This window comes from Ambystoma mexicanum, chromosome 3p, assembly GCF_040938575.1.
Source record: "Ambystoma mexicanum isolate Mex_15411 chromosome 3p, UKY_AmexF1_1, whole genome shotgun sequence".
NCBI classification, from domain to species: Eukaryota; Metazoa; Chordata; class Amphibia; order Caudata; family Ambystomatidae; genus Ambystoma; species Ambystoma mexicanum.
In genome coordinates, this window is record NC_090925.1 from 1,253,617,133 (window position 1) to 1,253,642,206 (window position 25,074).

At 45.2% G+C, this 25,074-nt stretch overlaps 1 protein-coding gene across 1 annotated transcript in view; it reads left to right on the forward strand.

The window, feature by feature from the left end:
- LOC138581419 (cytochrome P450 2D17-like) overlaps positions 1 to 25,074 on the forward strand; it is a 670,196-nt gene that overhangs the window by 279,693 nt on the left and 365,429 nt on the right. The window contains exons 4-5 of the mRNA XM_069652733.1: positions 244 to 404; positions 20,901 to 21,074. Coding sequence (XP_069508834.1) covers positions 244 to 404; positions 20,901 to 21,074 — 335 coding nt within the window. The remainder of the gene's footprint in view (positions 1 to 243; positions 405 to 20,900; positions 21,075 to 25,074) is intronic.

The window sequence follows — 25,074 nt, forward strand, 5'->3', positions numbered from 1 at the left end:
AAATCTAGTAAACCACCACATCAGAGGTGGCGCTTTAGTCCAAGTGAACCACCAAGTACGATTTATGATCTTTGCTGTGACCAAAATGCTGGGAGGTCTAGATCCAAATTACATTTTAAGTTAAGGTGTGTTTGGATTTGAATCTCTAATACTTTCCCTGTGATGTTTTTTGGTATGTCAAGCTTTACATTTTCTTTGCATTTACAAAATGAAGAAATGTGTGTTTCAATTGTATCTTCACAGGAAATCCCTTTGACCCACATTTTATTATGAATAATGCGGTGAGCAATGTTATCTGCTCCATCGTATTTGGAGATCGCTTTGAGTACGCTGATGAGAAATTTCAGAGGATGCTGCATCTCATGGACGATGCTCTGAAGCGTGGGGCTGGACTCCTCCCTCAAGTAAGCCAGACACATGAGCACTATCACATACTAACGCAGCATGGTCCTGTGTGTGCAGAGATAAAGATCTTCCCGTGCAAACTGGTCACTGTGTCTTGTACAGAAGGCTAGTGAGGCAACATGTGGGCAAGACAGGGGTGTTGCTAGGTCTGGAAAAGATCCAGGGCTATGTTAATTTTGGGACTGTCGGCACTGGGGGCCAGCTAGCCTTTTTGGTTGTAACCGCTGAGCTTCTATCCGGGGCTACAACCAAAAGACCCAAGGCTATAGCATTTCGGTGCTGGACTGCCCTAGGGCAGGACAAAGACTGATATGCTTTAGATATTTCTCCTATGTAAAAGATATTGAGCTAAAGACTCTGGGTAAGTCTCTTGTAACCGGAACTAATGTCCGGCAGAGGGACTCCGAGGACCCCCCCCCCCCCCTTGTTTTTTCCTTTTTTTTATATTTAAACAGACTCTTAGAGCAGGATAAGTTTTCATTTTATCGAGATGAATATAGATTTGTGGACTATTTGTCTTAAGGAAATTGTTTAGCTTAGACATGGCCTTGAACTGATGATATATTTTTAGCGCCACAGTGAGAATAGAACGCTGCTTTTGATTTGACTGTATTTAGCTGCAGCTAGCAGGGTGTTTGAGACAAGATTAAAATCAACGGCCAACAATTGAGACACTATTGTTTTGTATCCTGAAACCAATGCTGATTTTAGCAAGATATTGTGAAGGGTTAGGATCAATTTTCTCGAAAATATATCAAATCATTCACAAATTATTTAATGAATTGTCTTGGGTAAGTGCTCTAACTTGTAGCTGAACCAACATATGTTATAATAAAATATTTGTAAAAATAAATGTTTTAACCTCTTTATTTGTCATTTGAAATACAAGTCAAACAGATAAAAGGTATCACACACATATTCATAATATCAGAGGCATGCATTTAAATAGTAAAATATATACAGTATCCAAACATCTAATTCCAACATTTCTAAAAAAAACTATAAGTCCAATCCTAAACTTACTACTACAAACCTCTATTTCACAACAGTATTTCAGACATTTAACAACATTGGACAATACATAACTGACAAACTTCAACACACAACACTGAACAATACATTTCAGTAATCCCCCTCCTATTGCATTCAATCTATTATGTACACAGTAAGTCAACATTAGCTATATAATTCATTGAACGATCCCCAAATTTTAAAATAATGTTCCTCTCGTTTTTTGTTTCTTTAGCATTAGTTTTTCATAGTCGGATAAAGTACGTACATCCGTCAACCAATCTTCCATATCCGGCTTTTTCCTTGACTTCCACACTTTTAAAACTTGTTTTGCCGCTACTACAAGTACCCTATTTATCCATTCTGTACTCATATTGGTCATTTCACCTCTCTCTTTGTTCGATAGTGGAATTGTCGAGTAAGATGTTCTTGGAAGTGTTCCCCAGCACAAGGTCTTATCTACTCAAGACATCACTCCAGAAGGTAGCCACCTTTGGGCATGCCCATAGCATATGTAGTAAGGTGCCCCCATTAAGAGCACAGCCCTAACAGGTATCATCATCTGTCAACCCTAGCCATCCACGCAGGGGTCCAGTATAGTCTACAAAGGATTCTTTGCCTTATATACCGCAGGCCCAAGTCCATCTTTGACTGCGTGCCTATACGCAGTAGACTGTCCCATTCCTCATTAGGAATATCCATGCCTAGTCCTTCTACCCAAGCCTGATGCAGTTTCTCCCATGCTTCCACATGTGAGTTGTCCATCGGCATCAATTTCATGTATGTCGACACTGTGCATGGAAAAGAACGGATGACATTACAGACCATAGGTCTCTCTCTCTCATGGGGCTTCCTAGCATTCCCTGCCGTTCAGTTAGAAGACACTTCAAGTCCCTGTAACGTTTATGTTCGAATGGATTGTGTCCTCCAACGTATTCCACATCTTTGACATGTAATGTCCACAGCTGTGCTACTTGGGAACATTTTTGGCAGAGGGCGACTTGCGTCGGGTCCATGTCCATCGAAGGCCTCCGTCGAGGGTGACGTCAACGGATGATATGATATGATATTATAGGTTATTTATAACGCGCTTAATACCCGGAGGTTTCTAAGTGCGGACCCGGGGATCGAACCTGTGTGGCTCTATGTCGTCTTGCTTCCAAGACGAGCACGTTGCCGTTGAGCTATCTTTATAAATAGGACACACAGCACCCGTAGCCTCTGTTCTGTTTTTTCTGCAAACGTGTTTGCTTCGAGAACTCGGCGCGCCTCGTGTATTTTTCGTGAATATGTCTTCGTCATCTACCCCTCCGACTCAGTGGTCTGGCTTTAAGACTTGCCCGGACTGTAAGTTTAAGATGTCGATTACGGACCCGCACCGCATTTGTTTGTGGTGTCTGGACGAGAGTCATGACACCGACGACTGTTCGAAATGCCAGGCGATGACTGCTAAGGCCTTGCGGGAGGGTAAGGGGAAGTTACAGGTAGGTCGGGCTACTAAACCCAGAAAGTCCCGAAAAGCTGCCAAAGGGATGGCCACCGACGATTCGGGGGGTGACTCTCCTCGTTGGAAGGAGTCCCGGGATCTCGATTCCGGAGTCGGTCCCGCCACTCGTCCTCCTCGTCTCGGCACTCCCGGAAGCGGCATCACCAGTCGGCTTCCCCATCCTCGTCGGAGGATGGCACCGCAAGGAAAGTCCTCGACGCCCGAGGAATGGGAGGCCTTCTGGGAGTAGATGCTGGCGATTTTACAATCCCAGGGCACAGTTCTGTCCGCGCCTTCGGAAGAAGCCGGCAGGGAACGGTCTCGGTCCAATGATTGCGCGCCTTCTGGCCCGGGTCCTTGGCGTGATAAACGTTGGGAACCGTTGAGATCGCGTTCGAACAAGGCTCCGGTTGATCGCCAGAGACGTGCTAGGTCCAGGTCTCAGTCTTCGTCCCCGGCGAAACCTCAAAAGTCTGGTAAGGGCTCGAGGTCGGTGTCGACTCCGGCGCTGTGTCTGTCGAGTATGGCTGTCAGTGCTTTGCCTTCACTCCAGCCCTCGGTGCCGTCGGCACCATTGTCGACGATGACGCCGTCGGCGCCCTCGAAGACTTTGGGGCCATTTGGCCGGAATTTGCCGGGGGAGGTCCCTGGTACTGTGGATCCTCCAAGAAAAGCTTAAGCCAAGATGGGACAGCCTTTTGTCAACTCCAGGCCCACTACTGTTCCTAGGCAGGAGTTCTTTCAGCCTCTGTATGATATCTATGAGGATGAGGAGAGGTCGGATGTAGAGTTTGACCCTGTTGAGCCTGATGAGGCTCCTGTCTTTTCTGCAGACATTCATTTGGAGGAGTTATGTCAGTCCTTGCATGATGCCAGTGGCCTGGATACTTTTCCAGAAGTGGAGTTTGGCAGGCCTGGGGCTCATGCGGAATCCTCCTATAGGAGGTTGATGGCTAGAGTTACTGAGTATCTTGGTTGTTCCAGTCTTCCAGTGGCATTTGTTAAGGATCATCTCACTGATATTTTGGATCAAGGTCCGTCCACTGACCCTGTGTTGCCTTTTCATTTGACTTAGCAAAAAAGGGTGGCGGCTACTTGGCAGACCCTGGAGTCTCTTCCGGCGGTGTTAGGAAGAATTCTTATAAATGTGCCAATTCCTCCCACCTTAGAGCCCTCCAGCTCTTTTGCTAAACTTTGGGACTTTGAACTTTTTAATTCTGTTTGTTTTCTGATTGTATTTTCTTTGGTTATGGAGTTTTAGACAACTCCATAGTCATTGTCGTTTCATTTGTGTCACACAGCAAGTGAAATTGACTTTACTAGTCTTTTTAAATTACTAGACCCAGCACACCCTATCTTATAATAGAGTGCTGGAGGGGTTACCTAGTATCCCCTGTGTCTAGACAGTCAAATGCTACCATTTCCTCTCGAAATGGCTGGTGGCAGTGGTTTTACAACAAACTACCATGATGTTTCCCGACCGCGAACACCAGTAGCGTTAAATCGCGGGAGCCATATTTTTCAAGATGGTGCCTGAGCCCCCTTTGTTTAAACAGGTCCCAGTCTTCTTTTTTCACCATTTCTTTTTGGAAAGGTCCTTCCAGAGTGTGTCTCTGCGCGTCAAACCAGGTTTGGTCCCTTTGTTTCATTGCCTTTGGCAGGCTTCAGGACTGAAGACCGCCCCTGGCGCCCGAGTGTCTGAGGTGGGCAGGAAGTGCCCGAAACTCCCTGTGCTTAGTCTCCTTGGAGACCCAAATGCACTCTGGTGTGATTGGCTGGCTGACTGTCCGGCAAGGACAGCCATCCTGCTGGGTGAGTGGCAGCTAGGCTGGAATGAATGGGAGGAAACTGGATAAAAGGCAAGTCTCTTGGCTTGGAAGGCAGAGCCGACCACTGGAACGAAAGAACCGAAGACGAGCTTGAAGAGGACAGCTGCTGCAACTCCTGGACCGTTCGTTTGCCCGGTGAAGCCCTGCTGCAGGTCTGAATCGCTAAGTTCATCTCGACAGAGAAGCCCTGCAAGGACGACTTCTCCCTTGAGTTGGTGGGACCAATCAACTCGACACTAAGCCACCTGGATACCATTCTCGGAGCTGGTTGTATTTACCTCAGAGTGCTGCAGGAAACTGAATAACCAGGTAGATGGACACCAGTTTGTGTGCTTTACTACAGCTACCGGAATTGAAGATTTGTCAGTGCCAGCTTTTTGACCAGTCCCATTGCAGTGCAGGAGTCCCTCGACATCCTCCCTCTTGTCCCCACGACTGAGGCTCATGAACAGTGGGATCTGCAGGAACTGCCAGGAACAGAAGTCTTCAGCTGCATCTTTTTCTTCATTTCTAAGGTACTGGGAAATGAGACTGAGAGTACTTACCTCTTGCTGTGAAAGTGCTTGAAACTTTCACAACTAGCAGGCCTAATCAGCTTATGGCCCAACAAATAATTCTTCTTCTTACAAACTATTTCTGAGAACTTCTACAGAGACTTTACCGTTTATTTACCAGAACCGTTTTTACCTATACAAGACTTTAGCCCATTGACTTTGGCCTATCCGATTGAATTGACTCTTCTGGTGAAATCAAAGTATCTGCACTGTCTAAGCATAATTGTAATTCGTTTATGTTCTGAACCTATTCCGTTTTGCTCCTCCTTCAAAGTATTCTGAATGCCATTTTGCTCCTTCTTCAAAGTAGTCTGAAACGTAACGAGTAAAGTACTGAAGTGTATTTGTGTATGATATTTAACTGCCTCCTTCTAGTGAATGTTTTATAACTGACTGTTGAATAAATTAATGTGTTTAACCAAGAAACCTTGAGTGTAAGAGTTTATTTGAACACCTGTGATTGTAGACCTCTGTGTAACATCATAACAGCTCACATTCCCTCTTGAGATGGACCTGGCTGCTCAGCTCCGCTACCAAAAACTGTGTAGTACAGACTTATACCAAAGGTTGGTTTTGCTTACACCTGTGGTCACAGTTGTGTCTAGTGGTCCCAAAGGGTACTGAATACAAACTCTGCCTAACAGGCTGTTAACAAGTCGTTAACTAAAAAATACCGCCCTTCCAGTTACGACCCCAGCTACCTTTCCTCTCACCCCACTCGCGAGAGTTTGGTGGTTCAGGTGGGTACTGGGACAGCAGTGGAGGGGAGGTTCCTTTCGTTACTACCTACCTCTTTTGGTAGGATGCGAGGAGCCGCCAGTCAAAGGGGTCAACGTAAAAGTACCCGTGGTGGTCGGGGAAATAGAGGTGCCAAAGCCGCTCAGGCAGCTGCCTCGTTGCCTTCAGGCGCTGCCGCAGCCGCTCCAAAACAGCTATGAGGCCATGTTCCATTGTTCGCCGGTTGGGGGCAGACTGTCTCAGCATCTCGAAGAATGGCGAGATATTACTTTTGATGCGTGGGTTCGGGATACAATAGCCCACGGCTACTGCCTTCCCTTCCTAAACCAGCCTCACAACAATCCACCGGGGAGTCTCTCTTTGAAGTTTCTGGATCCTCTCCATGTGCAGGAAATCTTGACCCTGCTGGGGAAAGGCGCTATAGAACCCCTGTATCGGAGAGGAACAAGGGATGGTATTCCCCATATTTTCTGATTCCAAAGAAGGACGGGGGACTGAGACCCATCTTGGACTTGCGTTGGTTGAACAAGTTCCTCAGGAAGGACAAGTTCAAGATGGTCACTCTTTCTCAGGTCCTTCAGGCCCTTCGACTTCAAGATTGGTTGGTGTCTGTGGACCTACAGGATGCTTACTTTCATGTGCCGATTCAGACAAAGCACAGAAAGTACCTGAAGTTTGCGGCTGGCAGCTCACACTTTCAGTTTCGGGTTCTGCCATTCGGATTGACCTCTGTCCCGAGGGTCTTCACCAAGGTAATGACGGTGGTGGCAGTGTATCTCAGGCGAGGGGGGATTCACGTCTACCCCTACCTGTATGACTGGCTGATCTGAGCATGTTCTCCAGAGCAAGCTCTGGATCATCTCAGCCTCACCTGCCGCTCCCTCCACAAGCTGGGCCCCTCCCTCTATTTCAAGAAGTCACATCTGACACCTTCTCAACAGCTCCAGTATATCAGGGCTGTGTTGGACACGTCCTTGGGAAAGTGCTTGCCTCCTAAGGTGAGGGCTCATCACATTGTGCAGATGGTAGACAAATTTCAACATGCCCAGCGTCTTCTGGCTTTCGAATTCTTAAGGTTGCTCAGCCTTATGGCATCCTGCATTTTTCTGGTGCCAGAGGCCAGACTGAGGATGAGATCCCTGCAATGGGTCCTCAAGATGCAGCGGTCACAGTTCTTAGGCAAGATGTCGGGTCCCGTTCAGATTCCACTCTTCGTCTCACAGGATCTTCTGTGGTGGGCCAACGAGGGGAATCTGATGAAGGGGGAGCCGGTTTTGGCAACCGTGGCCAGAGGTGACAGTAGTGACAGACGCTTCCCTCACAGGATGGGGAGCTCATGCCGACGATCTGACCGCCAGCGGTCGTTGGTCTTCGTTGGTGTCCAAACCCCACATTAACCTGTTAGAGCTGAGGGCCATCAGGCTGGCCCTGATGGCTTTTCTGCCGTCTTTCAGTGGGAAGAGTGTCCTGATCATGACGGACAACACAGTGGCCATGCATTACCTCAACAAAAAAGGGGGGGTAGGGTCACTCCCGTTGTGCAGAGAGGCGATGCAGCTATGGTTCTGGGCAATCCAGCAAGGAATGTCACTCTCGGCAGTGCATCTGGCGGGAGAGGAGAATGCGGCGGCAGACACTCTGAGCAGGCAGTGCACGGTCTCTCATGAGTGGGAGCTGACTCAGGAAGTCCTTCTGGAGATCTACGCCCTTTGGGCAACCCCACACGTGGTTCTCTTTGAGACCAGCGCCAACCGGAAGTGCGAGAGATTCTGCTAAAGGGAATTTGCTCCGAGAGGAGCTTTAGGAGATGCATTAGTCGTGGATTGGTCATTCTCAATTCTGTACGCGTTTCCTCCGGTCCCCGTCATTCCTCAAGTGTTAAGGAGGTTGCAGAGGTTCGGATCCCACATGATCCTCATTGCTCCGAATTGGGCCAGGAGAGCCTGGTACGCGGACCTTCTAGAAATGTCCATCTGCCCTCCACGCCGTCTTCCCTACCGAGAGGATCTTCTCTTGCGTGAGGGGGGTCTGGTTCTCCATCCAGAGGTCAAGACTCTCAACCTTCACGCTTGGTATCTGAAAGGTTGAGATATAAGGATTGGGACCACCCGGATGAAGTGATGGAGGTGTTGCTTTCGGCCATGCTGCCGGCAACAAAATCCCTGTACCGTTGCTGTATGTTTTGCGACTGGTGCAGAGGACACAATGTCGATCCTTTTCAGTGTTCCATTCCCATGGTTTTGTCTTTCTTGCTTTCTTTGGCCCACAACGGTCTTCAAGTAGGAACCATTAAAGGTTACCTGGCGGTGCTTTCTATCTTCAAGCGCTCGTCTGAAGAATGTTCTTATTTTAAGATTCCTTTGATTTCCCAATTTCTAAAAGGGCTCACTAATGTGTTCCCGTGTCCCTGTTTCAGGTGCCGGTATGGGATCTGAATTTGGTCTTGAAATTGCTGATGGGTGTTCCATTTGAACCATTGCACTCTTGTCCTTTGAGACTGTTGTCTTTCAAGACGGTTTTCTTGGTTGCGGTTACATCCGCTCGCAGAGTGAGTGAATTGCAGGCACTTTCATCTAAGTCACCCTTTACTGTGTTCCACAAGGATAGGGTTGTACTGGGGGTACAGCCTTCCTTTCTACCTAAGGTAGTGTCTGAGTTTCATTTAAGCCAGAAAGTGGTACTTCCTGCTTTCTATACTCCTCATCATCCTGGTAAGGAAGAGGAGCGACTGCATAGGTTGGACCCTAGGAGAGCTCTGAGCTTTTATATTTCTAGGATGTCCATGGTCAGAGTGGACGATCAACTCTTTGTGGGATACCCTGGAGGCCGATTGGGCCAGGCTGTTCCCAAACAGACCTTGTCCAGGTGGATTATCCTCTCCATTACTGAATGTTAGATTGGCGGGCAAGGACCCTCCTGAGGGGTTTCGAGCTCGCTCAACTAGGGGCGTGGCTACTTCCATAGCCCTACAGCGGGGAGTTCCTATTAGGAATATTTGTGACGCAGTGACATGGGCTTCTATCCACATCTTTGTCAAACATTACTCCCTGGATACGCTCCATGGTCAAGATATGGCCTTTGATAAAGCGGTTCTTTATTCTGCCATCTTATTGGGTATTCTAAATTGTTCTCCCTCCTCCATTTTCTGGTACTGCGTTGGGAGTCTGTCAAAGATCCTGAATACGTTGGAGAACACAATCGATTCCAAGAACAAGTTACTTACCAACTGGTAACGTTCTTTCGACTGGCTGTTCCTCCAACGTATTCCACATCGCCCTCCCAGCCTGCCCCTCTGGAGAATTTCCTATGCTATTGCAGCTTGCATTCCCTCAAGGCTGTGTGCAGTCAAGCAGGCATTGTGTACGAGCATGTCACACGTTATGGAGGAAAAAACATAAACTGCGGCTACGGGCGCTGTGCGTCCTATTTATTACATCCGGTGACGTCGCCCCCGACAGAGGCCTTAGAGGGACATCGACCCGACACCATCGATGCAGGACGCCCTCTGCCGAAAAATTTCTCAAGTAGTACATCTGTGGACATTACATGTCAAAGATGTGGAATATGTTGGAGGAACATCCAGTCGAAAGAACGTTACCAGTTGGTAAGTAACTTGTTCTTCTCTGCCCCCTAGCCCGAATGTTTCTCTAAGTCGTTCGGATGAAACCATTTGATCACCTTCCCACACATTTCGTATTCTGAGAATGCCTCTTTTGACCCAGCTCTGTCAGCATAGGGTCTTGTTTGCAATCTGCAGTCCCACATTATGCCATAAAGATGCATCGCAGTGAATCCAGATGTTTTCCCCCCTGGCAGTCATAAAATTTTGTGTAAGGTCCCTCTAGTTGTTCTCATTGTGGGTAATCTTATGGTAGAGTTTGGCATCTTATACATCGTGTAAATGTCTCGCAAAGCATACAGAGAGAATTGTTCTCTCTCAATAGTCTGCCAATAGGGCATGTCACTGTCTATTTCAGTGAAATAGAATGCTGATTATTTTCAGAACCCTCTGCAATAATTTGTCAGATTAGAATATCTGAAACTCCCTTCCTGCACAGATTGAAATTAAGATATACTTTGGAATTTTAGGAATTCTTGAAATAACTTATTGATGCTACCAATGATCTTCTTGGTGAACTTTAAGGGGATAGATTGAACAATGTATAGTACTTTCGGCAAATGTACCATTTTGATGACATTGACTTTCGCCCAGATCCCCAGTGTTAATCGGCCCCATTTTGATATATCCCTCCGGATACCTCTATAATTTTTGAGACATTAAGTTCCACCATCTTTCTTAGATCGCAGACCAGGTAGACTCCTAAATACTTCATTGTTCCCGTCTTCCACTGACAATTCCACAAGCCTATGTCACTCCTTGGTTGTGCGATGTCTAGAGGGAAGACCACTGTCTTTCCCCAGTTGATCTTATGGCCAGATAATAGCCTGACTTCCTCGAACATGCATTTTAGCTTTTCACTCCCTTCCCGCGGATTAGTTAATATGATAGTCATATCATCTGCATAGCAGAGAATTTAAATTTCACTATGCCCAAATTTGAGTCCCTGAAGACTTTGCTCTTGCCTTATATATGCAATCAACGGTTCTATTGCAAGGTTGAAAAGGTATGGTAACAACGGGCAGCCCTGTCTAGTACCCCTTGTCAAGAGGGAGGGAGAAGACAGAACACAATTGACCCAAACTCGAGCACTAATGGACGAGTTCAGTGTTCTAATAACTCTCAGGAAAGTGTCCCCCAAACCCATCTTTCTGAGTGTGTAATCCAAGAAGGCCCAATTAACTCGGTTGAAGGCCTTCTCTGCATCCATGAAAACTAGGAGTGCATTCTTAACTTTCTCCTTTGGGAGTCCCATTATGTCTATAATCGTCCTAATGTGGTCATAACCATACCTGCCACGCATAAAGTCAACTTGAGATCGATTTATCAGACCTCCGATGCACCTATCCAACCGATTAGTCATTATTCTAGTAAATATTTTAAGATCAACATTTAACAAAGATATTGGTCTATAATTTTCGCATTTTTTATGATCTTTACCCAGTTTCGGGATCACTACAATGCAAGCATCTTTCATTGTTGGACACATTATCCCATTGGCCATAAAACACGTAAATTATATGGCGGGGTAGGCTGGGAGAGGCGATGAGGAGTATGTGGGAGGAACATCCAATCGAAAGAATGTTACCAGGGGTAAGTAACTTGTTCTTCGAATGTATTGTGTCCTCCCACATATTCCTCATCTTTGATAGACTCCCAAAGCAGTGTTTACATTTTTGGAGGAGGGAGTACAAATTAATTTAGTCATGGACCGTATGAAGAATAGCCTTTACAAAAAGACAGAGGGCCTGATCACGACTTGGGCGTTACCGCCGGCGGTAATAGCCCTACCTCCGAACTCCCTGGCGCTAATAGCGCCGGATCACAAGTTCGGCGGTAAGGTAATTCCCCATTCCCCATTGAGCCCATTCGGGAATGCCCCATTCCCCTTTGGGCTCAATGGGGAATTTTCACGCTCTTACCGCCGGCGGATTTCCCGCCGGCGGTAATAGCGCATATTTTCAGCGGATTTCCCCCCAGCTCAGAGCTGGGGTGAAATCCGCCGAAGCCCTGATTCGGCGCACCCTTAAATCCGGCAATATTAGCGCTACCGCCGGATTTAAGGGTTACCACCGAAGTCGTGATCAGGCCCAGAGTCTAAACAGTAATGCTTTACAAATATATGCATAAACGACCAGGTGGCCGCAGCACAAATAGCTTTCACTGGGACACCCCTTTGCAGAGCCGCAGAAGTTGCCATGCCCTAGTGGAATGAGCTTTTAGCCCATCTTGCGGTTCTTTACCCGCCAGTCTGTAACATTCTCCAATTGCTAAATGTATCCATCTGGATATAGTCTGTTGAGTTACTGCCAGGCCCAATTTATGGCCGGTGTACCCAATGAAGAGTTGATCATCTTGTCGAAATTTAGCAAGTCTTGAAATATAAAAGCTTAGAGCCCTTTTTGGTTCTAGGCTGTGAATCCTTTCTTCCTCCTTACCTGCATGGGGGGGAGGATAAAAGGCCGGGAGTGTTATCTTTTGCGACAAATGAAAGTCAGAGACTACCTTAGGCAGGAATGATGGTTTGATTCTGCGGATGACTTTATCCTTATGAAAAACGGTGTAAGGAGGCTTACAATAGAGAGCCTGTAATTCACTCACCCTGCAGGCTGATGTTAAAGCCACTAGTAGGACTGTTTTTAATGTAAGGAACCTTAGAGAACATGAATGTAATGGCTCGAATGGAATGCATGTGAGAAATTTGAATACCAAATTTAAATCCCAAACAGGCACATGAAATGGGACTGGAGGGTACACATTAGTGAGACCCTTTAGAAATTGCACAATGAAGGGTATCTTGAAATACGAGACCTCTTCAGAGGAGCGCATAAAAATGGAAAGCGCAGCCAGGTATCCTTTTATCGTTCCAATCTGGAGACCCAGATTGGCCAAATGCAACAGGAAAGAAAGCACCATAGGTGTGCTACATGGGAAAGGATCCACATTCTTATCCTTGCACCAATTACTGAACTTAATCCAACAGCACAGGTACAAGGATTTGGTTGCTGGCCTTCAGGCCGAAAGCAAGATCTCCATTACGTTGTCTGGGAGGTCCCAATCCTTATATCTCAGCATCTCAGAAACCATGCGTGAAGGCTGAGAGTCTTGACCTCTGGATGGACAACCCGACCTTCCTCTTGTGAGAGAAGATCCTCTCTTTGTGCAAGACGTATTGGAGGGCAGATGGACATGTCCAGAAGGTCCGGGTACCACGTCCTCCTGGCCCAATCCAGAGCAATTAGGATCATGGATTTCCCAAACTTTCTCAACCTCCTGATCATGTGAGGAATGACGAGGACTGGAGGAAACGCGTAGAGAAGCGGAAATTCCCAGTCCACTACATACGTGTCCCCTACAGCTCCTCTCAGAGGAAATTCCCTTGAGCAATACTGTTTGTACTTCCGATTGACCTCGGTCATGAACAGATCCACTTGAGGGGTTCCCCAAAAGGTGAATCTCTCTTTAAGGACTTCCTGAGCTAGTTCCCTCTGGTGGGGGACTGTGCTCTGCCTGCTCAGAGCGTCCACCGATATGTTCTGCTCTCAGGCTAGGTGAACTGTTGACAGAGAGATACCTTCTTGAATTGCCCTGAACCAGAGCTGCATTGCCTCTCTGCACAGTGGTAGTAACCCTACACCTCCTCCCTTGTTGAGGTAGTACATGGCCACTGTGTCGTTTGTCATTATCAGGACATTCTTTCCCCGTACAGAGAGCAAGAAAGCCTTCAGCGCTAGTCTGATTGCCCTCTGCTTCGAAAGGTTGATGTGTATTTTGGACTCCGATGGAGACCAACGACCACTGATTGTCAGTATGTTGGTTGGGCTCCCCAACCCGTGAGTGAGGCGTCCGTCACTACCGTTATTTTCGGCCACGGTTGCCAAAAAGATTGTCCCTTGAGAATGGTGTCCTCGTAAGCCCACCAAATCAGTGCTTGAGCAACTCTGCCCGGAACTTGCAGTAGATCTGACAATTCCCCTGAAAATTGGGACCACTGAGTCCTGAGGGCCCCTTGAAGGGATCTCATTCTCAATCTGGCCAGAAAAATGCAGGATGCCATGAGGCCGAGAAACCTCAGAAAATCGAAGGCCAGCAGATGCTGGGCATTTTGGAATTTTGTCGCCATCTGCAGAATGTGTTGAGCTCTCACCTTGGGAGGCCAGGCTTTCCCTGAGGAAGCATCCAGGACTGCTCCGATGAATTAGAGTCTTTGGAATGGTGTCATATGGGACTTCTTGTAATTGAGGGAGAAGCCCAGTCTGTGTAGGGAGTTGAAGGTGATTCTGAGATGTTTCTGGGCCTGTTCGGATGAACGAGCCCTGATCAACAAATCGTCCAGCTAGGGGTAGACATGAATCCCCCCTCTCCTAAGACTCACTGACACTACCGCCATCAGTTTGGTGAAAACCCTCGGGGCGGATGTCAGCCTGAATGGCAGAACTCGAAACTGATAATGAGAACCGCCATCCGTGAATCTCAGGTACTTTCTGTGCTTGAGATGGATTGGCACATGGAAGTAAGCATCCTGAAGGTCCAATGATACCAACCAGTCTTGGAGTTGGAGAGCTTGAAGGATCTGAGAAAGGGTTACCATCTTGAACTTGTACTTCCTGAGGAATTTGTTCAAATTTCTTAAGTCCAAGACGGGTCTCAATCCTCCGTCCTTCTTGGGAATGAGAAAGTAGGGGGAGTACCAACCCTTGTTCCTCTCCGCTACAGGTACATGTTCTATTACACCTTTCTCTAGCAGGGTTAAAATTTCCTGCACAAGGAGCAGATATGAAATTTTGACAGAGTTGGCTCCTGATGGATGTACTTGAGGCCTTTTTTGAAAAGGAAGGCAGTAACCTTGGGCTACATTTTTCAGTGCCCAAGCATCTGAAGTAATGCCCCGCCATTCGTTCAGTTGCTGAGAGATTCTGCCTCCCACCAGGGTCTTGTGGGTCAAGGCCTCAGAGTGATTTAGAGGCGGCTGCAGCAGCGGCTGAGGGTAAAGATGCCGCTGCTGTGGCATCTTTACCCTCACTTCCTCGTCCATCATGATGGAATCGTTTTTGTCTCCTTTGTCCAGCCTGTGATCCTCCCTTTCCAAATGAGGAATAGAAACTAAAAGGACGACCCCTCCAGGGTGATGAGCCTGAATAGGGTTGTTGTTGAGGTTGACGTATGAGGCGCTAAGTGATTTAGCCGCCGCCTTGGAGGTCTGCAGCTTCTCCAGACTCTCATCCACCTTGCTGCTGAACAATCTCGAGCCGTCAAAGGGCATATTGAGTAGTCTGGCCTGCACATCCGGTGCAAAGCTTGACTTTCTCAACCACAAAAACATACCTGCGTAGTACGGTGCTAGAAGCCATGGACCTGCTGATACTGTCAGCAGTGGCCAGTCCTGACTGGAGACACTCCCCCATTGCCTCCTTTCCATCTTTCACAATAGCCAGAAAGCCGTCTCTTTCCTCGTCTTCCGCAATGTGCTCAGCCGCCATGCTAACACAGTCCCAGAGGGTGTAAGTAAATCTTGAAAGCGTACAAGTAACATTAGCAGACTTCAAAGCCATACTGCCCGAAGTTAAAATCTTACGAGCCCGGGCATCAACCCTCTTGTCGTCTCTATCCGGGGCAATAGAGGGGTAAGCAGACTGCCTGGTTGATGTGGCTGCCTGAACCACCAAGCTTTCAGGTGTAGGGTGCGTGTTCAAATAGTTTGGATCAATACTAGAAGGCCTATATTTTCTGGCAAAGTTCCTGTTTACAGCAGGTCCAGATTCTGGAGTTTCCCAGTTTACCATGACCTTCCTCTGAAGGTCTGCATGAAAAGGTAATACTGGGTCCTTCTGAGGGCCTTGATTCAGGATATCAGTCATATCGTCTTGCTCATAGGCAGGAGAATTCTTGCTCCAGCCCATGTACTCAATGACCCAATTCATGAGGAACCTGTATGTAGAATCCGCATGTTCAGCTGGATCAGGTTTGCCGAATTCCAACTCCGGCGAAGTGTCTACACCACTAGCCGACTGGAGGCAATCGTAAACATCAGCTATCTTGGAATCCTGATTAAGAAGCTCCTCAGGAGCATTTTGCGTGACATAAGGCAAACCAAAGGGGGGTCAATCATCTTCAGAGGCTTGCTCTTCCTCATAAATTGAGGCCATAGACTTGAAAAAGTATTCTTTTGGCATAGGTTTAAAAACCTTCTCCGGACTAGGCAGAGGCTTTGAAATGGTCGAAGTGACAGTCGAAGGCACCAACACTGGCTTCGACAATGGCGCTGATGACGCTAATGGCGTCGACACTGACTTCGACAATGGCGTCGATGGCGTCTTCGACAATGGAGTCGATGAAACCTTTGGCAATGGTGTTGACGAAGGTTTCGGTAATAGCACCGACTTACTTGTCGGTGCCTTCGACTTATGCGTCGACAGGCTTGACTCCGTCGCCGATTTGCTCTTTTTCAGAGGTATCAGAGAAGGACTATGTTCTGGAGACATACCCTCGGTGATTTCTCGTCGGACCGAGATCGATTCGCTGGTTTGACACTCAGCTTTGCCATGGTAGTCTTCGACCTCACTAAGTCGTCCCAAGGAGCGACCGAGGCATGGTCTGTGCTTGTTTCCTTCAAGGGGGTCGAGGCCGCATTCTCAAATATACGCAACATTTCACTATTGAAAGCATCCCATTTTCTAGGGGAATCATTTTTGATTGGGCACCTGAAAACCTTGGTAGAGGAATCATACGAAGAAGAAGAGGGAGACCTATGGCGTCTCTTCTTCGCCTTCTTTGACAAAGAAGATGAAGATTGTCTTGACCGACTCCTGGACAGACACTTCTTTGACTTTTTGCACCGGGACAAGTCCTAGACTCCACAGACCTTTTATCCCTCTTCGAAGATGACTTCGAAGCAGCCCTCTCCGCCGCAAGTTCATCTTGAGGCTCCCTGAGAGCTTTTCCTGTCATGGCCTGACAGGACCCACATTCATCGGTTCGGTGTTCAGAACCCAGACACCACAGGCAAACCCGGTGGGGATCGGTAAGTCATGGCATTTTTTAACACCAGATCTTGGTGTCGAAGAGTTGGAAGATGAAGACATTTCTTGATGAAATTGAAGCGCCCCGTTCAACACTCTAAGCAAAGCTTTTTGAAAAACGGAACTGAAGCCAACGGGCACAGCTCCAGCTATTTGTACTACTGGTGACATCAACACCCGACAGCAGCCCACAGGGGACATTGATGCCACGACATCGAGCACCGCGCCCTCTGGTGTGGATTTTTTTTCCCCCGAAGCAGCAATGCTGAAGGTACGAATATATCAAAGAGGAATAAGTGGGAGGACACAATCCATTCGAAATAGATTTTTCCAAGAAAAATAATTTGCCTGCCGGGTTTTGTTCCCTGGTGACGCTAATGGAATTTAAAGAGGCAGGTGACAACAAGTGAAGGGAATTCTATTAAGAATAAATGTGCAGGTGCAAAATTAGTCCCATTCTCCAAGAGCAACATTATTTATGTATGCAAACATACAAACTATTTATTCTTAAGTAGGTAGGTATCTGTAAAATTGATCCTACATGAATTGGTTACAATCTGATAAATCACTCTCTTATGTGGGACCAAATCCTATGTTACCTGATTAATGACCTGAATTATAATGGACTTACTCACAAAGACTAATCTTTATTATTTTGTTACATCCATTCTCCCTTCTAATATTCTCTTTCTGTTTTTATTTTATGCCTTTTCTTAGCATTCTTTGACCATTTTATCAGGATATCCTCGCTGATGCAGTCTTACTGCACTGAAGTTTATCTTATCTTTGCTATTTCTAAAAATATGCAGGAATTGCCCTTAGGGCAGATTATCCCTGAGGCACTGGGGACAAGAAGAGTCACATCTAATGCATTTCTGTCAGTTGCCTTATAGTATTGTTTCCCCTCAAATCTTAAAACCATTTTCGAACTGCTTTAATTTTCCAAGCCACCCTGTTCACGACACTCAATGTATTGAGTGTCGAGATCAGGCTTGGAAAAGGACTGCAGGACCAGGACATGGAAGAAGATGATTAGCAACAAACTGAGGACTAGTTGACCACATGAATGTGACCCAGGCCACTAGAAGAGGTCGAGAAAGCCCAGCTCCATGTCTGTAGTCTTTCTCTGAGCCTCTGGTCGTCAGACCTGGGTGGTGGTCTCCTTTTAGTGGAGTCTTTCATCAGCCGCAAGGTTGCCTCCCCTGTAGATTAATAACTAATATTGTAGTACACACACCTGTAGTTACAGGATTAGTCTTAATGAACTTAAGCACAAGTGTATCTCAATTTTGGGTGCTGGGGAGAAAAATGCACTCTGGTACTGTAGGCTGCTCTACAATCAACAACAAAAACAATATCCTTGAGTAGTGGGCACTCCTGTCCCCTGCACACCTTGTGTACTGAAAAATGATCAGTCAAAATGAATTCAAATGTAAGAAGTTGCATTATTTTCAACATGACAAAATGTTCGGAAACAATGTATGTCTTGATGGCAACGTCTTTAGATCAACAAAATCAATTTAAGCAAAAAATAACAAAAAGATTGCAACACCTTTCGGGTATCTCTTCATCAGGAGAACGTTTCAATACATCGATTCTTCTCTGTGCTTCAACTTTCTGGAGTGTAAATTAGAACAAGTATTATCAGTATTTTCTTACATCAATATTAGCTCCTGAATACACAAACTCTGTTTAAACCTTACATGGTATTTTACTGACATTTACCTGGCTGACTCCCGAAGTCTGTATATAGGTGTGGTGATGATCTGTCTCAATACCACCCAATGTGTTTCCTATTCTTCAGGATCCAAAGAAAGTTTGTGTCTGTTAAATAAATTAAAAAGAGATGCGATCACAATAGTCATCTCACTCTCTGAAAATGTAGCAACAGATATTCTCTTTATAGGTAACTGATTCATACCTCAGTAAAGTTGATAGTCAAATAATGACATAGTCTCAACTAATGTTAGGTCAGCATTTACGTTCCAGAGTACATTATTGCAAAGTTCAGGATGTGTATCTGCTGAAATATACACAGGAGCAGAAATGGATATGTGTGAGGATGGTCTTATGGCTCAGAGAAAGCAGAGGCCGAGGACAATACACAGATTCAGCGGAGGAGGGACCCGACCAGAAGAGGACCCACAGTGCTGGCCGTACAGGACAGCTGTAAATTCAATAAAAAGAAGGAAATTAGTCACAGAACAACAAGTGACTATAAGACTAACCGAAGTCCGAGCATACTATCGGTGGGGAAGGAGAATGAGCAATTTCCCCACCGATTTTCAAGAATGGGGTCTTGGCGTAGTGTAGTGCACACTACAGATCCCAGGATGCCCTTCTGGCCCAGCCGATTGTCGGAACGGAAAATGAAAACATACAAAAAATGAAACCACAACAAAACACTACACTTATCTTACGTATGTGAGGGATGTACATTTGGAATACGAGGGTCACGGAGGGGGGACAGAGGAACAGTGGATTTCATTGGATTGGACTTTTTGGTTCTTTTAAGTTGATACTGAACAGCGAGCCGACTGGCAGAGAGGGCTGCTCTCACGTTCAGAAACTCCTGGGAAAGGCCACCCGAAAAGACGCACAGAATTGTGGCTGTTGTATTTTTTTTTCTTTGAACAAGATCTGAACAAGATCTGATTGTAAGAGTCAGGATTTACTTGGTGGAAACCCTGCATGTACATTAATAATTGTCCTTTACCAGAGGACGTTTGAAAAACTTCTTAACAATATTGAAAATGTTTCTCTTTTATAACTATCCCTTTCTGGTGCAGGTATGTTGGTATGTAGCACAGTAGGTGCAAGGTTCAAAATTAAAATCCGATGAGCAGAAGCTAACACCAGTTCCTGGTTCTCACTCATCACCCGGTAGGTCACATATGAATGTTTGTGAGGCATCAGTTGGCTTCGGGAGCCAAAGTAGCTCCTGGTAACTTTTGGTTTAAAGCTAGCCAGGCCCTTCTGGGCTACATTCAAGAGCTCAAGAGCTCCCATCAATTTCAATCCCTGTAGGTTTTAGTATCACTTAACTTTATATACTCAAGTTTATCACATTCTGAGAGGGAAGGCTGATTTGGCCTTACTAGCATGTTATTGTGATCTGACATGTGAACACACATCTGTGCAACAAGTCCTTAATACATCTTGTTCATCACACAAACCTATTAATATATACATTACAACTTTGGTTATTTTTGAGCTATAATGCACACACAAACTGTATTTAGTACACTGAAACTGAGTACATTACAGTATCCATTGATCGGATCATAACTTAACTACCACAGCCAGCAGGCTCAAAGCATAGTATACAATATCATGGCATGTTATTCATTTATGTTTTGTAAAAAATGTGCACTGACTTAATTACTTCAGATAGCCATAAGGGGGTCCCTCCCACCGTGGTGACATTGAGCACACGCACTTTGCTCCCAAGTCATCTCTAGGACGGTCAGAAGAACAGTCAGTGTGGACCTGGAACTTTTCATAGGTGCACCTAGAGTATAGGCTTTGCTACATTCTAGGAAAAGGTTTATGTGCCATGAATTGGATGCAGGGTTGGAAAGGAAGTGAAATGGCCTTTGACAACAAATTCCTGGAGCTTTTTCTCTTTTTAGCTGTAAAATTATGGAGGTAGCCTCTAGGTAACAAAATGTATTATTTGGTCCAAATGCTGGTCCATTTCACAGTTTCTAAATAAACATACACAGTGCCCATATATAGTGGTTTTGTTTAGGGATTCTTTTTGCACTATTTAAATATAAACATTAACCCCTTAACAACATTAACTTCTTAACAGGATTTGTTGAAGTTTTCAGGAATGAAGTTGCGAATGATGTATGCCTCCATACTTTCAAAGCATATGATTCATCCGATGCAGGCATCTTGCTGCTGGATAATGCTTTGTCTCATTATTAGGGGTAAAATTACCAAAGGGTGGTACGAGGGGTGGAAGAAGAGTTGGCACTGTTCCCACCTGACCTTTGGAAATTTGGACTCCTCCACTGAATGTCTTAGCATTGACTGCCCTTTAAAAAGCCATAAAGATTCGATATGAGGCTTCTATCCATAATTGCAGACAGTGATACTATATGGAGTACCATGGAAAACCTGCTGTTTAGAAGAGAAGATGTTGTTGAAATTCATGCATGGACATGAAATAACAGTAAATGTTGGTTCAGGGCCATGGCAATTTTACCCGGATTTTCACTTTTATTCCTATAGGTGATGAACGTGATTCCAGTGTTGGTGAAAATCCCTTGGCTCCTACAGAAAGTGATCAAACCTCACCTAGATCTGTCACACTATATTGAAGAAATCATCAAGGAGCACCAGAAGACTTGGGACCCTGAGATAACACGGGACTTCATAGATGCCTTCCTGTTTGAGATAGAGAAGGTAATGGTGCAAAAAAGCATTTGGGGGATTTGGAGTCCTGGTGTCATGTACCCATGAATCCTCATATCTATAGTGGACATTGAACATGCACCAATCTATACCTCACAGTTGCTCATGCTCCCTTGGTCTCTCATGTCAGTTTCAAATTAACCGAATGTCTATTGGTGACCAGAGTGTAATCACAATCCTGATCTGACTCAAATATATTCAGAATACTAAAGCGAGTCCACAGATATCCCTCAATAATTCACTGAATACATACATGATCTACTTAGCTTGATTTTGCATTAGAAATGTCACTGTTCTATATGAAAAAGGGTCAGATATAGTAAGTACATTGTCAACATTTAAAACACTAAATGGCAAGCCACTTGCATTGGCCTAGTCATTGAAGTGTTCCCTGATTCTCAGATTTTGCTGTGGGGAGTTGTCTAAAAAAGCTTGTTTCAAGAGAGTTGTGGCCAGTATTTCCATAGATTTCAGCAACTGTATAGTAGTTGTTTGGATGAGGGGGGTGGAGATCAGTCCCAGAGGCATGGAGCAATAGGTCCTTCATCCGTTTGGTAAGTGATCCCTATTACTGTTACTCATATAGAAAATGTCCCTCAAATCCCCTTGTGTGCTGGCAGTATTGGACAAATATTTGAAGTTTGCTCGCGATGATGTGGCAGAAGTATCCCTTAATCTAGAGCATGTTGAACAGAGTAATTATGCACAACCAGAATTTAATCAACTTTTATCGAACCACTTGCAATTGTCCCAAATAAATTTGAACTGCATTTTCTGATGATTGTTCTTGCCTTAAATGTGAAAACTCTACCACATTCTCCCATTTGAAACACGGAAAACCTCTACAATTCCACTAGTTTCTCTAATTTCTCTAAATCAACAACTTCCGGAGCTGGTTGCGACATGGTATTTTCATTAAAACTTAGATGCCCAAAGCAACATGACTCTAAAGGTCTTTCATAATGTACGACTACCTCTCAAGACTAGCAAATATACCAAAGTCTAGAATGTAAAAAGAAAATGAAAAACTCTCAACGCCCTGTCATTCTTAGATGGGTGTTAACAAATGCTCGCTCCATGCATGCCCACTTTTGAAATTCATGTTTTCATTTTAGAATCTAAACCTGATTTGTTGGCCATTACAGAAACAGGCCCCACAATTGTGCTCTGCTTCCCGACAGGTTATGCTATAAATACCTTCAATAGGCCAGCTGGCAGGGGTGGTGGGGTGGCTCTCATCCATAAAGACACCCTTACCATTGAACCATTTCCCTGTCACAATATTCAGAATTGTGAATGTTTAATCATCCAAATGTGTCCTTGGTCCTATATCATTAATGTACATCTTGTACACCATTTACCCCCACCCAAATCATGAGCCCCTGTTTTGAAGTAGCCTGATTGATACTGTCATATTCTCACAGAGCAATAGCCTTTCTAATACCTCTGTCGATTGGGCATACTGGATGGACTGTGCTGTTCTTTCCTTTTCCACTTTCCTACCTTGCTGTAGTACACACCAGCCGGATAGAGAGTTGGTCATCTAATTTAGGGACATGCATAAACTTAGCAGTAATACACTAAATTCAATTTTTGGAAATATGGAGACACTTAAATCCCAATTTGATTAACCAGATTTTCAGACATTAGTGGGCTCTTACAATTCTACCATCACATTGATTATTGATATGATTGTGCCACTAAAAAAGAAAATAGTTAAAGCTATACATTACGGGAAATTGTGGTTTTTCGATGTACTTGTTTTAATAAAGAAAGAATTGCGCAGCTTAGAACATAAATTGAGGAGAAATTCCAGTCAGGTTAACTCTGTTAGCCTAAAATGTCAATGCGCTAAATGTAAAACCGCCATCTCTAAGGCTAAAACAATCTCTTTACCAGAAAAGATTCAAAATGCAGCTAAATACTCAAGAGTCATCTTTAAATTCCTGAATGGTCATAAAACTCCTGCATTTAAAGCTTGCACTACTTCGATTTCAGAAGCCTGGTGCAACCAAATGCAGTCATCTTTTAATAACAAGATAAAGAAAATATGAGATGATATTCTGGACTCCTTTACAGAATTGGTGACTAATTTGAGAAGCATATCAAAAGTAGGCAGTTCTCAATGCGATGTTGCTACACCACACCTCCAACAGAGACTACTTGCCACCTGGATATGTTGGCGTCCAATTTGACAAGTTGTCTGTGGTTGATACTGAACAAATTATATAAACTCTGAATCCAACGAACTGCCCTGGCGATCCCTGTAACACTCTAGTCATCAAAACATGCATTGAGACCGTATCGTTCATCGTGTCACACATTATTAATTTATCATTTTGAACTTTATGTATCCCAGACAGCCTGACAGATCTGGGTGACACCTCTATCACAAAGAGCCTTCATTTGATCCAGATAATTTTGCCAACGATAGACGTATCTCAAATGTGCCTTTCCTCGTTGAGGTCTTAAGCAAAGTTGCAAAAATCTAGCTTCAGGATCCTCTGGAAGCTAATGAGCTCTTAGAGGACAAGCAGACTGACTTCCGCTCATATACGACCACAGGAAGAGCTTTACTGGATGCCAAAGACATCATGCTGAAAATTACTGATGAAGGTCACACTGGAATGTTGATGCTCCTGGATTTGTTGGCAGTTTTTGAAACCCCTGGTCACAGTATTTTACTGAAATGACTAAAGGAGAGGGCTGCTGTTAAGTGGTTTCAGTCCTTTCTTTTTAATAGATGCTCTAATGCTCAAGAGTGAATGTTAAGGACAGTACGTTGACCTCAGAGATTTTGAGATGCAGTGTGCTGCAAGGTTAACACATTTCACTGCTCCTTTTTTATATCTATGTAAAGCCCCTGCTAAAATGTTTAGTTAATCTCTGTGTGGTGTAATGTTTCTGAACTATACAGACAACACCCTGATCGTATTCAAACTGAAGGCTCATTTTTAGGACAACATCCAGCCTTTTCTTCCTAAATATCAAAAGGGATATCATCAAATTGTTTGGTCCTCAAAACGGCTAAAATCGAAATAGTTCAGGACCCACCATCACAAACACTCCATAATAATATACTGGCCCTTGTGGATCTATCTCCACCAAATTGTTCTATTCAAATTCAACTACTGGCCAGTGTTAAATCACTTGGGTTAATATTAGGCTCTGCACTATCCTCAGCACCACACACCAGTAGTCTGACCAGATCCACTCAGTAACACCTCATGATTCTTAGACAAGCTGATAATCCGCCATTGCACACAGTCTTGCTCTACCCTTACCAATCTGACCTACGCCACTGCTGCATCACCTTTGCTCTTGCCGCCACGTGTAACGTGCCTGACCCTGTGCTGTAGCCGCTACCTGGCACTGGTTTACCCCTTGCTACAGATGTCCTAATATAAGTTGTGACCCTATGGTAACGGTTGCCACACTGCTAATCCATGCACTGTGCCTCTGCCTCATTGTCACCACCATGCAACTTTGGCTCACCTTTATCATGTTCCCCTTCTGTGTCATACAAAACAATGTACCCTGCAGTGGTAACAGCTACATTGCCTATAAAAATGGCTTAGCTAGACCTGCCTGCCCAAGGCATCACCCCATTGCTTGCCCCACACCATTCTTGCCCAATACACCAGCCTTCCCTCTAGGCTCCCATTACGCCCGTCCTACCCATGATAGTAACCATTCAGTTGACTCCCCCACCCAAAGTAAACCTGGGATCACCCTAGCACAAGCTCATCACACCCAACTCGTGGCTGCACCCCCAGTAGAGCCACTGTCCAAACAAACACACTTACCACCACTCTAGACTTGACCAAGCGTAACAATAGACTTGGAGCCAAAATATTCCACAAGAATAGTAACCATCCAGCCATACCACCCACCAAGAACAACAATCAGAATGTAGCTTGTAACAACCTTGACCCTCCCCCCCTAAAAGAAGCACTTCTAAATGTTAGATCCCTAATTACACATTCCATTG